Source organism: Manis pentadactyla, chromosome 1, assembly GCF_030020395.1.
Source record: "Manis pentadactyla isolate mManPen7 chromosome 1, mManPen7.hap1, whole genome shotgun sequence".
Lineage (NCBI taxonomy): Eukaryota > Metazoa > Chordata > Mammalia > Pholidota > Manidae > Manis > Manis pentadactyla.
In genome coordinates, this window is record NC_080019.1 from 178,218,364 (window position 1) to 178,235,013 (window position 16,650).

Genomic DNA, 16,650 nt, shown 5'->3' on the forward strand with positions numbered 1-16,650 from the left:
TCAGGTGTGTGCCTGTAGACTATGTGTTAATCCAAGCTAGACAAGGGCAATAAAACATCCACGTATGCAGAAGATTTCTCTCAGAACAGGGGGGGTGAGGTTCTAAGCCTCACCTCTCTTGTTCCCGAATTTCTCACCTGATGACCCCCCTGCGACTGTGCCTGTCTTAGGTTGTTCCTCCCTTGAGGAATCTTACCCATCTCTGGCTAACCAGTCATCTTCCGGGGACATACAGGGAAATGTAAAGTTGGTAAGTGAGAGAGAAGCCTTATTGTTTGAAATGGTTAGCTTTTTATTTCCTTGCATATTTATGCCCTGTAGTTTCTATGCCCAGCATTTGTCTTGAGGTATCTTTACCACTTGGAAGAATTATGATACTTGGTAAATTCGATATGAGGCACGAATTCTATTTAAGGGTTGTAATTAGGAAGGAAGAAGAAAAGCTATAGAAGTAGCAGGCGGCAGAAAACATGGGAAGATTGATTATTTCTTTGACATATCTTCTTGTAGAGTAACTTCAGCATGTATAGGTTTTAAGCTACTACTTAAATTGCGCACACACATTAACATAATAGGAGTATAGTTACATAACCAAAGCATACATGTAATTACTAGCCATCTCCAGTGAAACCAAGAAAACCAGTTAGGCACCTTAGGCATTTGTGAAAACTTATCTATGATATGGTGGATATTGTCCAACTGAACTTGAACAGTCTGAGAGAAATCAGACAAATTAAAACAACCCATTCCTGGGGAATGTTCACATCCCTTATGTTCTTTTAACAGTAAATACTCTGTAGTTGTAAGATTTTGGAGCGCTAAATTTGCACTTCTCCTAATTCTTGATTGAGTTCCAACAGTATAGATCCACTCAAATTTGTTGTTTTACTGTATGCATAGGCCAGCTTAGATATCTCCTTCCTCATTTCCATGGCAAGTCCAGGAACTGGTGGGATGAGTTCATCTACAGCTGTAGCAGTGCATGGATCTTTGTTGGGGTTTTTTGATGATCATCTTCTGGCATGAGTCTTCCAGAGAGTGCAGATGTTGGAAGTTCTTTTTCATATCGTATCTTAGTTCATTTTCGGGGTAGCCCAATTAGGCTTTGATCCTCTGTATAAACACAAACAGACCCTTGCCTACACTTTTATATGCCCTTTATACTCTTGTGTAGAACTCATTGGAGGTTACCACACAGGAACTGCCCTTTTTTTTTTTTTTTTTTTGGTATCACTAATCTACACTTACATGACGAATATTATGTTTACTAGGCTCTCCCCTATACCAGGTCCCCCCTATAAACCCCTTTACAGTCACTGTCCATGAGCATAGCAAAATGTTGTAGAATCACTACTTGCCTTCCCTGTGTTGTACAGCCCTCCCTTTTCTCCTACCCCCCCATGCATGCTAACCTTAATACCCCCCTACTTCTCCCTGCCCCTTATCCCTCCCTACCCACCCATCCTCCCCAGTCCCTTTCCCTTTGGTACCTGTTAGTCCATTCTTGAGTTCTGTGATTCTGCTGCTGTTTTGTTCCTTCAGTTTTTCCTTTGTTCTTATATTCCACAGATAAGTGAAATCATTTGGTATTTCTCTCTCTCCGCTTGGCTTGTTTCACTGAGCATAATACCCTCCAGCTCCTTCCATGTTGCTGCAAATGGTTGGATTTGCCCTTTTCTTATGGCTGAGTAGTATTCCATTGTGTATATATACCACATCTTCTTTATCCATTCATCTATCAATGGACATTTAGGTTGCTTCCAATTCTTGGCTATTGTAAATAGTGCTGCGATAAACATAGGGGTGCACTGATCTTTCTCATACTTGATTGCTGCATTCTTAGGGTAAATTCCTAGGAGTGCAATTCCTGGGTCAAATGGTAGGTCTGTTTTGAGCATTTTGATGTACCTCCTTACTGCTTTCCACAATGGTTGAACTAACTTACATTCCCACCAGCAGTGTAGGAGGGTTCCCCTTTCTCTACAGCCTCGCCAACATTTGTTGTTGTTTGTCTTTTGGATGGCAGCCATCCTTACTGGTGTGAGGTGATACCTCATTGTAGTTTTAATTTGCATTTCTCTGATAATTAGCGATGGGAGCATCTTTTCATGTGTCTGTTGGCCATCTGTATTTCTTTTATTGGAGAACTGTCTGTTCAGTTCCTCTGCCCATTTTTTAATTGGGTTATTTGTTTTTTGTTTGTTGAGGCATGTGAGCTCTTTATATATTCTGGACGTCAAGCCTTTATCGGATGTGTCATTTTCAAATATATTCTCCCATACTGTAGGGTTCCTTTTTGTTCTATTGATGGTGTCTTTTGCTGTACAGAAGCTTTTCAGCTTAATATAGTCCCACTTATTCATTTTTGCTGTTGTTTTCCTTGCCCGGGGAGATATGTTCAAGAAGAGGTCACTCATGTTTATGTCTAAGAGGTTTTTGCCTATGTTTTCTTCCAAGAGTTTAATGGTTTCATGGCTTACATTCAGGTCTTTGATCCATTTTGAGTTTACTTTTGTATATGGGGTTAGACAATGGTCCAGTTTCATTCTCCTACATGTAGCTGTCCAGTTTTGCCAGCGCCATCTGTTGAAGAGACTGTCCTTTCACCATTGTATGTCCATGGCTCCTTTATCAAATATTAATTGACCATATATGTCTGGGTTAATGTCTGGATTCTCTAGTCTGTTCCATTGGTCTGTGGCTCTGCTCTTGTGCCAGTACCAAATTGTCTTGATTACTATGGCTTTATAGTAGAGCTTGAAGTTGGGGAGTGAGATCCCCCCTACTTTATTCTTCTTTCTCAGGATTGCTTTGGCTATTCGGGGTCTTTGGTGTTTCCATATGAATTTTTGAATTATTTGTTCCAGTTCATTGAAGAATGTTGCTGGTGGTTTCATAGGGATTGCATCAAATCTGTATATTGCTTTGGGCAGGATGGCCATTTTGACGATATTAATTCTTCCTAGCCACGAGCATGGGATGAGTTTCCATCTGTTAGTGTCCCCTTTAATTTCTCTTAAGAGTGACTTGTAGTTTTCAGAGTATAAGTCTTTCACTTCTTTGGTTAGGTTTATTCCTAGGTATTTAATTTTTTTTGATGCAATTGTGAATGGAGTTGTTTTCCTGATTTCTCTTTCTGTTTGTTCATTGTTAGTGTATAGGAAAGCCACAGATTTCTGTGTGTTGATTTTGTATCCTGCAACTTTGCTGTATTCCGATATCAGTTCTAGTAGTTTTGGGGTGGAGTCTTTAGGGTTTTTTATGTACAGTATCATGTCATCTGCAGATAGTGACAGTTTAACTTCTTCTTTACCAATCTGGATTCCTTGTATGTTTTTGTTTTGTCTGATTGCCGTGGCTAGGACCTCCAGTACTATGTTAAATAACAGTGGAGAGAGTGGGCATCCCTGTCTAGTTCCCGATCTCAGAGGAAATGCTTTCAGCTTCTCACTGTTACAATATAATGTTGGCTGTGGGTTTATCATAGATGGTCTTTATTATGTTGAGGTACTTGCCCTGTATTCCCATTTTGCTGAGAGTTTTTATCATGAATGGATGTTGAACTTTGTCAAATGCTTTTTCAGCATCTATGGAGATGATCATGTGGTTTTTGTCTTTCTTTTTGTTGATGTGGTGGATGATGTTGATGGACTTTCGAACGTTGTACCATCCTTGCATCCCTGGGATGAATCCCACTTGGTCATGGTGTATGATCCCTTTGATGTATTTTTGAATTCAGTTTGCTAATATTTTGTTGAGTATTTTTGCATCTATGTTCATCAGGGATATTGGTCTGTAGTTTTCTTTTTTGGTGGGGTCTTTGCCTGGTTTTGGTATTAGGGTGATGTTAGCTTCATAGAATGAGTTTGGGAGTATCCCCTCCTCCTCTATTTTTTGGAAAACTCTAAGGAGAATGGGTATTATGTCTTCCCTGTATGTCTGATAAAATTCTGAGGTAAATCCATCTGGCCCGGGGGTTTTGTTCTTTGGTAGTTTTTTGATTGCCGCTTCAATTTCATTGCTGGTAATTGGTCTGTTTAGATTTTCTGTTTCTTTCTGGGTCAATCGTGGAAGGTTGTATTTTTCTAGGAAGTTGTCCATTTCTCCTAGGTTTCCCAGCTTGTTAGCCTATAGGTTTTCATAGTATTCTCTAATAATTCTTTGTATTTCTGTGGGGTCCGTCGTGATTTTTCCTTTCTCGTTTCTGATACTGTTGATTTGTGTTGACTCTCTTTTCTTCTTAATAAGTCTGGCTAGAGGCTTTCTATTTTGTTTATTTTCTCGAAGAACCAGCTCTTGGTTTCATTGATTTTTGCTATTGTTTTATTCTTCTCAATTTTATTTATTTCTTCTCTGATCTTTATTATGTCCCTCCTTCTGCTGACCTTAGGCCTCATTTGTTCCTCTTTTTCCAATTTCGATAATTGTGACATTAGACCATTCATTTGGGATTGTTCTTTCTTTTTTAAATATGCTTGGATTGCTATATACTTTCCTCTTAAGACTGCTTTTGCTGCGTCCCACAGAAGTTGGGGCTTAGTGTTGTTGTTGTCATTTGTTTCCATATATTGCTGGATCTCCATTTTGATTTGGTCATTGATCCATTGATTATTTAGGAGCATGTTGTTAAGCCTCCATGTGTTTGTGAGCCTCTTTGCTTTCTTTGTACAGTTTATTTCTAGTTTTATGCCTTTGTGGTCTGAAAAGTTGGTTGGTAGGATTTCAATCTTTTGGAATTTTCTGAGGCTCTTTTTGTGGCCTAGTATGTGGTCTATTCTGGAGAATGTTCCATGTGCACTTGAGAAGAATGTATATCCTGTTGCTTTTGGATGTAGAGTTCTATAGATGTCTATTAGGTCCATCTGCTCTACTGTGTTGTTCAGTGCTTCCGTGTCCTTACTTATTTTCTGCCCAGTGGATCTATCCTTTGGGGTGAGTGGTGTGTTGAAGTCTCCTAGAATGAATGCATTGCAGTCTATTTCCCCCTTTAGTTCTGCTAGTATTTGTTTCACATATGCTGGTGCTCCTGTGTTGGGTGCATATATATTTAGAATGGTTATATCCTCTTGTTGGACTGAGCCCTTTATCATGATGTAGTGTCCTTCTTTATCTCTTGTTACTTTCTTTGTTTTGAAGTCTATTTTGTCTGATATTAGTACTGCAACCCCTGCTTTCTTCTCGCTGTTGTTTGCTTGAAATATGTTTTTCCATCCCTTGACTTTTAGTCTGTACATGTCTTTGGGTTTGAGGTGAGTTTCTTGTAAGCAGCATATAGATGGGTCTTGCTTTTTTATCCATTCTATTACTCTATGTCTTTTGATTGGTGCATTCAGCCCATTAACATTTAGGGTGACTATTGAAAGATATGTACTTATTGCCATTGCAGGCTTTAAATTCGTGGTTACCAAAGGTTCAAGGTTAGCCTCTTTAGTATCTTACTGCCTAACTTAGCTCGCTTATTGAGCTGTTATATACACTATCTGGAGATTCTTTTCTTCTCTTCCTTCTTGTTCCTCCTCCTCGATTCTTCATATGTTGGGTGTTTTGTGCTGTGCTCTTTCTAGGAGTGCTCCCATCTAGAGCAGTCCCTGTAAGATGTTCTGTAGAGGTGGTTTGTGGAAAGTAAATTCCCTCAGCTTTTGTTTGTCTGGGAATTGTTTAATCCCACCGTCATATTTGAATGATAGTCGTGCTGGATACAGTATCCTTGGTTCAAGGCCCTTCTGTTTCATTGTATTAAATATATCATGCCATTCTCTTCTGGCCTGTAGGGTTTCTGTCGAGAAGTCTGATGTTAGCCTGATGGGTTTTCCTTTATAGGTGACCTTTTTCTCTGTAGCTGCCTTTAAAACTCTTTCTTTGTCTTTGATCTTTGCCATTTTAATTATTATGTGTCTTGGTGTTGTCCTCCTTGGATCCTTTCTGTTGGGGGTTCTGTGTATTTCCGTGGTCTGTTCGATTATTTCCTCCCCCAGTTTGGCGAAGTTTTCAGCAATTATTTCTTCTAAGATACTTTCCATCTCTTTTCCTCTCTCTTCTTCTTCTGGAACCCCTATAATACGGATATTGTTCCTTTTGGATTGGTCACACAGTTCTCTTAACATTCTTTCATTCCTGGAGATCCTTTTATCTCTCTCTCTGTCAGCTTCTATGCGTTCCTGTTCTCTGGTTTCAATTCCATCAATGGCCTCTTGCATCCTATCCATTCTGCTTAGAAACCCTTCCAGAATTTGTTTCATTTCTGAAATCTCCTTTCTGGCATCTGTGATCTCCCTCCGGACTTCATCCCATTTCTCTTGCGTATTTCTCTGCATCTCTGTCAGCGTGTTTATGATTCTTATTTTGAATTCTTTGTCCGGAAGACTGGTTAGGTCTGTCTCCTTCTCTGGTGTTGTCTCTGTGATCTTTGTCTGCCTGTAGCTTTGCCTTTTCATGGTGATAGGAATAGTCTGCAGAACTGGGACGAGTGACGGCTGGAAGAACTTCCCTTCTTGTTGGTTTGTGGCCCTCCTCTCCTGGGAGAACAGCGCCCTCTAGTGGCTTGTGCTGGGCAGCTGCACGCAGACAGAGTTTCTACTTCCTGCCCGGCTGCTTTGGAGTTAATCTCCGCTGTTGCTGTGGGCGTGGCCTGGCTCGGGCAGCTACTCCAAAATGGTGGAGTCGCGTTGGAGCAGGAGCTGCTGGGAGGCTATTTATCTCCGTAAGGGGCCTCCCTGCTCCCTGCAGCCCAGTGGTTAGGGTGCCCAGAGGTCCCCGGATTCACTACCTCTGGTTTAAGTGTCCCACCCTGCCCCTTGACAACTTCCAAAAAGCACCCGGCAAAACAAAACGACGACCACAAAAAAAAAAAAATTTAATTAGAAAAAAAAAAAAAAAAAAGGTGGCCGCTCGTTTTTCTTTATTCTCTGGCGCCAGCCTCAGGCATCTGCTCACCGGTCTTGCTGCCCTGTTTCCCTAGTATTGGGGGCCCTATCCCTTTAAGACTTCCAAAGAGCGCTCGCCAAAACAAAACAGCAAAAAAAAAAAATGGTCGCTCGCTTTTCTGGTGTCCTCTGGTGCCAGGCCTCCAGTGCCCGCTCAGTGTTCTTGCTGCCCTGTTTCCCTAGTCTTGGGCGCCCTATCCTTTTAAGACTTCCAAAAAGCGTTCGCCAAAACAAAACAGCAAAAAAAAAAAAATTGGTCACTCGCTTTTCTTATATCCTCTGTCGCCCGGCCTCCGGTGCCTGCTCACTGTTCTTGCTGCCCTGTTTCCCTAGTATTGGGAGCCCTATCCCTTTAAGACTTCCAAAAAGCGCTCGCCAAAACAAAACAGAAAAGAAAAAAAAAAAATTGGTCACTCGCTTTTCTTATGTCCTCTGGCGCCCAGCCTCCGGTGCCCGTTCACTGTTATTGCTGCCCTGTTTTCCTAGTATCCAGGGCCCTGCGCTCTGGCCCGGATGGCTGGGGCTGGGCGTTCGGCAGTCCTGGGCTCCGTCTCCCTCCCGCTCTGCCTATTCTTCTCCCGCCGTGAATTGGGGGGATGGGCGCTCGGCTCCCGCCGGGCCGGGGCTTGTATCTTACCCCCTTTGCGAGGCGCTGGGTTCTCTCAGGTGTGGATGTGGTCTGGATATTGTCCTGTGTCCTCTGGTCTTTATTCTAGGAAGGGTTGTCTTTGTTATATTTTCATAGATATATGTGGTTTTGGTAGGAGATTTCCGCTGCTCTACTCACGCCGTCATCTTCCGCCCCTCTCCTTGATGCATTTTTGAATTCGGTTTGCTAATATTTTGTTGAGTATTTTTGCATCTATGTTCATCATGGATATTGGTCTGTAACTTCCTTTTTTAGTGGTTCTGGTATTAGAGTGATGCTGGCCTCATAGAATGAGTTTGGAAGTATTTCCTCCTCTTCTACTTTTTGGAAAACTTTGAGGAGGATGGGTATTAGATATTCTCTAAATGTTTGATAAACATTTGATAAACACCATTCAGTGGTGAAGCCATCTGGTCTGGGGTTTTTGTTGAAGTATCCTAAAATGAATGCATTGCCTTCTATTTCCCCCTTTAATTCTGTTAATATTTGTTTCACATAATTAGCTGCTCCTCTGTTTGATGCATGGATATTTACAGTGGTTGTTGGACTGACCCCTTTATCATTATGTAATGTCCTTCTTTATCTCTTGTTACTTTCTTTGTTTTGAAGTCCATTTTGTCTGATACAAGTACTGCAACTCCTGCATTTTTCTCTGTATTACTTGCATGAAATCTGTTTTTCCGTCCCTTTGCTTTTAGTCTGTGTATGTCTTTGGGTTTGAAGTGAGTCTCTTGTAGGCAGCATATAGATGGGTCTTGTTTTTTTATCCCTTCTGTAACTCTATGTCTTTTGATTGGTACATTCAGTCCATTTACATTTAGGGTGATTTTCGATAGACATGTACTTATTGCCATTGAAGGCTTTAGATTCATGGTTACCAAAGGTTCAAGGGCAGCTTCTTTACTATCTAATAGTCTCACTTAACTTGCTTATTATGCTATTTCAAACACAATCTAAAGGTTCTTTTTTTTTTTCTCCCTTCTTTTTCTTCCTTCTCCACTCTTTATGTATTAGGTGTCATATTCTGAACTCTTTGTGTATCCCTTGATGACTTTGTTGGTAATTGATTTAATTTTGCATCTACTTAGTAATTAATTGTTCTACTTCCTTTACTGTGGCTTTGTTTTCTCTGGTGACAGCTATTTAGCTTTAGGAACACTTCCATCTATAGCAGTCCCTCCAAAATATGCTGTAGAGATGTTCTGTGGGATGTAAATTCCCTCAACTTTTGCTTATCTGGAAATTGTTTAATCACTGCTTCAAATGTAAATGATAATCTTGCTGGGTAGAGTATTCTCAGTTTGTGGTCCTTCTGTTTCACTGCATTAAATATATCAATCCACTCACTTTTGGCCTGTAATGTTTCTGCTGAGAAGTCTGATGATAGCCTGTTGGGTATTCCTTTGTATGTGATATTTTTTCTCTCTCTAGCTCCTTTTAATACTCTGTCCTTATCCTTGATCTTTGCCATTTTAATTATTATATGCCTTGGTGTTGTCTTCCTTGGGTCCCTTTTGTTGGGAAATCTGTGCACTTCCATGGCCTGAGAGACTGTTTCCTTCCCCAGACTGGGGAAGTGTTTAGCAATTATTTCCTCAGAGACACTGTCTATCCCTTTTTTTTTTCCTCTGGTGACAGAGAAACACCCACCCCTTTTTGTGTTTCTCTTCTTCTTCTGGTACCCCTATAATGCCAATATTGTTCTGTTTGGATTGGTCACACAATGCTCTTAATATTTTTTCATTCCTAAAAATCCTTTTTTATCTCTGCCCACCTTCTTTGTATTGCTGTTCTCTAATTTCTATTTCATTTACTGTCTCCTCTACTTCATCCAATCTGCTTTTAAGTCCCTCCATTGTATGTTTCTTTTTGGATACTGTATTTTTCAAAGTTTCTGTGTCTTTTCTAAAGTCCTCTCTGAGATCTTGACTATTTTTCTGTAGCTCTGTGAGCATGTTTATGATTTTTATTTTAAAATCTTTATCAGGAAGATTGGTGATTTCAATTTCACTTAGCCCTCTTTCTGGTGTTTGAGGTATTTTCATTTGTACCAGATTCTTTTGCCATTTTGTATTTCTTCTTTTTTAAAAAATAATAATTACTCAGGAATAATAACTTTGTGTAGGTGGTGACCTCTAGTCCCCTGAAGCTCTACTCTCTGGAGCTGCCCAGTCCTTGGAGTGATAGCTGGGGTCACAGGCACGCAGCGCCAGTGCCTGTCAGGAGGAGAGAGCTCTTTCCTGCTTCCTGGCTCCAGTGCCTACCTCCACTGCCAGGACCAGTGGGCCGAGTGCGCAGGGAGGACCTTCTGTGATACATCCCTGTAGCTGCCATAGGCAAGGCTACCCTCCGGCTGGCCTGGTCCAGTGCTGGCGAGAAGGAAGGAGAGGCAGGCTGTGTATTGCAGTGGGGAGCCTTTTGCTGTGTTGCCAGCTAGGGGGATGGGGCGTGTAAAGCTCCTGAAAGTTCCCAACCTCCTATGCTGAGTGTGCTGGGATGATTTTGTCCACCTGTCCTGTCCTGAGCAGCAAACTCTGTGTAATCCCTGCCCCTTTAGCACTCCTGCCCACCTTTCTTTTGTCCTGGAGTGGCTGGTTGTGGGTACCTGTTCTCCATGAGTAGCTGGAATCTCAGTCTCTGAGTATTCTGCCTGTATTTGCTTTCCACCCCTCTATCTCCAGAACACCATGTAATGTGGATTTGTGCAGATCTCCAGGGGTGGGTGTTTAGCAGTCCTGGCTTCTACTCCCTTCCCGCTCTGTTTCTCTTACTCCTGCCCATAAGCTGGGGTAGAGGGAGGGCTTGGGTCCCACTGGATCACGGCTTTGCTACTTTACCCTTTTCTGTGAGGTTTTCTCTTTTCCCCAGATGTAGGCCATCTGTTGCTGTCTTCTATCTGGTTGCTCTTTCAGAATCAGTTGTATTTGCTGTATTTTCATGTTATATGTGGTTTTGGGAGGAGGTTTCTGCCTCACTTCTCATGCTGCCATCTTTTTTCCTCTCTTTAATTATTCTTTCAGAAGTACTTCTATGTAAATGGCAGTATGCTCTTCACACTAACTTGTATCTTTTCCCACATAACAATACGTAGGAGATCATTTCAAATCAGTATATAGAGAGATCTACTAGGTTCTTTTTAGTTAGTGGCTGCATAGCCTTTTTTTTCAATTGTGTCCTCTTTGCCCCTCCCATTGCACAACATTTTATTTTGAAGGATTTCAAACTTACAGAAAGGTTTATAAAACAATACAATTGACACTCCCCTGTATACCTACTTACCTTCCTTTCTCTCCTTTTTTTTTTGCTGAGTCATTTGAAAGTAAAATTGAAAGTATCATGACAGTTTATTCCAAAATTACTCAATATGTATGTCTTAAGAACTAGGCCATTCTATAGAACCACAGTACCTTTATTAAACCAAAGCAATTTAAGATCAATGCACTATTATCGCATATAAAATACATTTTCAGATTTCTATAACTGGCCCTAAATATCCTTTATAATGTTTTTTCCTCTAACAGGAGCCAGTCAAGAATTAGGACTTGCCTTGTTTGTCATAGGCCTTTCTTTGATGTAACTATTAATAAAATAGATAAAAAACTAGAGCTCTATTCAGATTCTACTGAAGCATACTTAAATATCTACTAAATATAATTATTTGGATTGTTCTACAGCATGTCCAAAATGAAATCAAATTTTTCTGCTCACAAATCTACTTTTCCTCCTGTATTCCCAGTGTAGTGAATTGTATCATTCACATTTTGCTGAAACAAGAAACCTTGGCGTCACCCTAGCTCTTCCTCTTTGGACTGCGTGTGCTGCTTGTTCTGCCTGAGGTTCTCTTCTTACCTTGTCTACCTTGTTCACCAGTTCAGTCCACGTTGTCCATCCTTCAAGACCCAGATTAAGCTTTACTTCCCCTTGCAAACCTTCCTGACCCTTTTTTTCCCTCCAGATAGGCTTAGTGCATCTCCAGTAAGTTCCCTTAGTACCATGTGCAACACCTATCCCATTAGTTGTCACTCAGTGGGAATTGTTGGTTTATGCATCTACCTTCTTGACTAGAGAGTTAGCTCCCCGAGTTGGCATGGGCTTACTTGTTTTCTATCCTAGGCCTGGTAACCCAGTGCCTGGCTGATAAATGCTTAATGAATATCTATTGAGTTGAAGAATGTGCTCATAGGCAGCAATCTTCTCTTTAGCTAGTGGAAATAAAGACCAAGCTCAGCTCAGCTTGGCATGTGTTTATTGAATTTCTGCTGAGTGCACGGTTTCACACAAGTACTAAGATTTATTTTCTGCCTCGAAGATTAGGTTAGGAGGGTTCAGAGGTGGATGAAATGGGTGAAGGGGTCGAGGTACAAACTTCCAGTCATAAAATAAATAAGTCACGGGGATGACTGTAATGTGTGTTGCGTATTTGAAAGTTGCTGAGAGATTAAATCTTAAAAGCTCTCATCACAAGAAAAAGAAATGTGTAGCTTTATATGGTAGTGGATAGTTAGCCTTATTTTGATCATTTATAGTGTCTGAATCATTACGTTGTGCACCTAAAACTAATAAAATGTTAATAGCAATTATACCTCAATTTAAAAAAAGTTAGAATCTAATGGAGAAAGATAAGGCTGGTACACTAGAGATTTAGACAGTTCTGATTCTGAAAAGTAATCTAATTATCTGATGAATGATTCAGACATAACCTTAGGGAGAGAGAAGTTAGTGAATGTTTTTGAGTACCTGCTGTGTGCCAGTTACTGCTCTGTGTATGCATATGTTATTTCATATAATCTCTACAACTTTTATTTTTCAAAATAAGGAAACTGAATAGTTCAAGATCGTAAGTAAAGATTTGAACCCAGATCTGATTGACTCCAGAAACATGTTTTTAAGTGTTCCAAAGACAAGTAAGAGCTATATAGTGATAATATAAACTTAGGGGAAAATAAAATTCAATTTTAAGACAACAATTAAATCATGAAAGGTTATATAACAATTGCAAATCATGCAGTTGAGGAACATTTAGTATCTTCACAAAATGTTACATTATAATGTGAAGTACTAAGAAGCAATATAAAAGCATGATTCCATTTTTTAAAAAAATACATATATTTTTGCACAGAAAAAGAAGGAAATACATGAAGTAGTTAGCAGTAATTCTTCCAGACTTGTAGTATTAGGGACTGTATGAATTTCTTTGTAATAATCTGTTTTCCAAATTCTCTACAGTGAACATGAACTTTTATAATCAGAAAAAAAGGTCATTAAAAAAATAAAGGACCAAGAAAAAAATAATTAAGTCAAACTTATTTAAAGTGGAAAGGTTTCATGTTGACCTTCTGTGCCTCTGAAGGGTAACTGGCCTTAAGCATCCCAGACAGATTAATGGTTCCTATTTTAAGATCATCTCACTAGAATAAGCCACTCACCCTCTGCCTTACAGTCAGTTCCGTTGCCACCATAAGCAAGTGGAAAAGAAATCTTCTCTTCGTATTATTTCATGAAGCCATAGTCAGGAAAGACACTCCCATGTCTTATGAAAATTTTCATTGTATTAGGATATTTTTTCTAAAATAAGAGCCAAAATTTATATGCCTGCCTGGAAGAAAGAAATCTAATACTTCTCCTTGGGATTTATGTTTTACTTCATAAAAACATTGAAAGAAGTGATAAAGATATTTAAAAGGAATCAAAAAGGAACAGAAAAACTGGATTTTTATGTGTTTCCATTAGTTTTCTTTTACAAGAAACGCCGTATACATGATGTATCTGTGTTTTTCCTCTGGAGGACTGTTATCTAGCACAGCATGTGTGACTGACTTTTCTCATTGGGATTTAGCACACTCTAGCGGACAGTAGCTTTTCAGTTTTGTTGTTTTAATCATGTCAAATTACTTTATTGGACATTTCAGTGGTGTGCTTACTAGATAGTAAAGTTTGCCAATATTTATTTCAGTAGGTTAACTTTACAGGCAGCTGGGGTGTTATGCATTTTCACATGGTTTTGCAGTAGAAGGAGGTTTTTTACATTATGTGGAACTTTTTCCAATTGGCTTTCATCTTCTCTGGGTAAAATGAAATTGATGGGCCAAGAAATAGAGGAGCACTGGTAGTTCTCTACCTCACACTCCTTGGTTCTTATGATATATTCTATATTTCCACTTGAGAACTTTTGAAACTTTCTATATACCACTTAGTGAAAATTTACTATTTGTACATAAATACGGTCATATCATCCTATCTTGATGGATTGTTTTTTGAAATGGGCTTCCACCAGAAAAAAAGTAATTTTTAATTTTGTTTTTGCAGAGTGATGGTGAGGATTTTAATTACATTGTTGCATTTTTCCTTGGAACAGCAGCCTGCCTTTACCAGGTAGGTTCTCTCCCATTCTTAAGGAACATTCCCTTTATTGTTTCAGGTATCAATTCTAAAAATTACTTGTGCACTTTAAATAAATGTAAAGTATGCCTGAGTTCTCTCTTTTAATCTGAGCCTTTATCAGCTCTGTCACTTAAGCCTCCATTTGAGTGGACATGTATCCCAGTGAACTAAGTTAACCCTGACTCTCCTCTGCTGGGCTTCACTGGCAACATGTCATCTGCCTGTGGCAGCAAAGGGTCTTCTAGATTCTCTGGCAACTGATTATTCAGCTTCCAAGCTCTGCTTATACTTCTGGCTGAAGATTTTGTACTTTTGGGAAAATTTTTGAATAGAGAACAGCAAAAGCAGGATTTTAGAATGTTTAATTAAGCAGTGATGAATAGAATGGCTTGTCAGGAGAAATTGGAAGCAAGGAAATTGGTTGTGAGATGATCCCATCCCATCATGCAGAAGGTAATGGGAACCTAAACTCTGGTAAGCACTGTAGGGATGGGGCAGGGGCTGGGGAAGGACGTTGAGAAGGAAGCTACTAGGACTTGAAGACAGGATAGATGCTTCTGCACCTGGGTGATAGGGCGGTAGGTGCTTGCATTTCCAAGAAGAAAGGAGGTGCAGATTCGTAAGGAAGGGAGGGGTGACCATGCCAGTTACCCAAACTCAAGAATGTCTTTGCTAAAACATGTTAGGGCAAGTGAGGCCTGTAAGTAACTTTTGTAAGTGACACATTTCTCTGGCTTGCATAGAAAAAATGTTAGAAAGATTGAGCACTGCAGGTAAATATAAGCCTACCTAAAACTCAGAAGAAGTCTCTAGTGAAATATTTTGAATATATGTGTTTGATTTGTTTGTAAAGATGTATTACAACTTTTAGTTTCAGTGGTCCCCTTTTAAAAAAATCCCCTAATTTTTCTTTATCATTTATATTATCTCCAGAAATTGTTTTTCTATCAAACGTGACAGATTTAATTATAATAAATAACATTTCATGCACTAAATATGAAAACTTGTACATGTTAATGTCACAGTCCTTTAATTTCATGAAGCATTTTTCTGTAGATTTAAAAACTTTAATCTCTGCAGTCCTGTCTCACAGGAGATATTAGCTCATTTTTGAAAATAAGTCTGAGGCAGTGTCTGTACTATCCAGAGATTATGTTGCCTGTCTAAGTGGTGGAGTCAAGACTTAACTCTTGAGTTTTCTGATTTTAAATATCATGTTCATTCTACTATATCATCCTGTCTCTAAGCAAAATTCCTGTACTTTTAGAATTTTTATAAAGCTGTAGAATTATAATTTTTTAACCTTTATGTGCATTATCTCATGATTCTAAACCAATGTGAAGTAAATTTTAACTTTAAAATAACTTCAGGAGTAATTATTCTTCTAAAATATATTTTTGACTGTTTTACTTTAATGAAATAATTTTAAATGCTAATAATCAAAATGTATTGAACTCTTACTTTGTGCTAAGCCTTTTATATTCCTTGTACCATTAAATCCTCACAGGAAGTCCCACACAAATTTAACTGTCATCACCATTTTCTGCAGAGGCCTAGACGGTTAGTTTTTAGAGCTAGTCAGCGCCTGGTGCCCAGGTCTGTGTGACTCCAGAGCAGCTCCACTCACTGCCTATAGAGCAGCGCTCTGTTATAGTCCCCGGGATCGCTGGACGTAGTTCTCCAAGTTCCCTCATGGTGGAGCAGTGTCAGGTGTTTTTACTTCAGAGAAGCAAACAAATTAATGCTTTAAGAAAGAAAAGCAAATAACCAGTTTCCTTCATATTGACAGGCCGTGAGCTGCACACTCTCCAAGTATGCTGAGCAGAGTGGCAATAATGCTGTTTTTACTACGGTAAAACTTAGGTGGTTACGTTTTCCCATAGAATATGCCCTATCTCCTATTTTAAAATATCAGGATATTTTTAAATCCCCTTTAAATCAGACCTCAAAGACCACTATCTACATAGTTAATTGTCTTTTTCTCCAGGCTGTGGGTTTTTATGGACGCACAGAGCTCAACCATATAGGAGTAATCTTGACATGAAACATTTTCAAAATAGGAAATCAAAGGATTTTGGAACTAGGAACTGTTCCTTTTCCCTCAACATTTTATTTTGAAAACTTTCCAACTTAGAGAAAAGTTAAAAGACTTGCATACCTGGAGTCACCGGTTGTTGGCATCTTGCACCACTTGCTTTAGCTCATGTGTGTGTGCATACAGTGTGTATGTTAGTTGTTTATAAAGTAAGGTACGGACAGATATGTATGTGTAAAGTTGTTTTTCTTATTAAACTTCTTATTTTGAGATATAGATTCACATAGAGTTTTAAGAGAGGTCCCATATAGCCTTTTCATGGTTTCTGCCAGTGGTACCATCTTGCAAAACGATAAAACAATACCACACCAGGCTGCTGGTGTTGATGCAGCCAAGAGAGAACCTCCCTGCCACCTCAAGGACCCCTCACCTTGGCCTTTTATAGCCGTATCTACTTCCCACCTGCCCCTTAATCTCCGACAACCACTAATGTGTTCTCCATTTCTATAATTTTCTCATTTAAAGTATGATATATGAATAGAAGCTTATAGTATGTACCCTTTTGTGATTGACATTTTTTTTACTCAGCATAATTCTCTGGAGATTTATCCAGGTTGTTGCATATATTAATGTTTTTTTTTTCCTTTTGCTGAATAGTATGT

General features: G+C 39.4%; 1 protein-coding gene across 6 annotated transcripts in view; it reads left to right on the forward strand.

The window, feature by feature from the left end:
* SEC22A (SEC22 homolog A, vesicle trafficking protein) overlaps positions 1–16,650 on the forward strand; it is a 68,135-nt gene that overhangs the window by 45,659 nt on the left and 5,826 nt on the right. For 2 of the 6 annotated variants that reach the window (XM_057503332.1, XM_057503324.1), the window contains exons 6-7: positions 13,879–13,944; positions 15,743–16,224. The exons of 1 other annotated variant lie outside the window; for it this stretch is intronic. In XM_057503332.1, the coding sequence (XP_057359315.1) occupies positions 13,879–13,944; positions 15,743–15,997 (321 nt within the window). In that variant the 3' untranslated portion in view covers positions 15,998–16,224. Of the gene's footprint in view, positions 1–13,878; positions 13,945–15,742; positions 16,225–16,650 lie in introns of those variants that run through there. 3 more of the 6 variants (XM_057503342.1, XM_057503333.1, XM_057503326.1) reach the window with 2 other exon arrangements.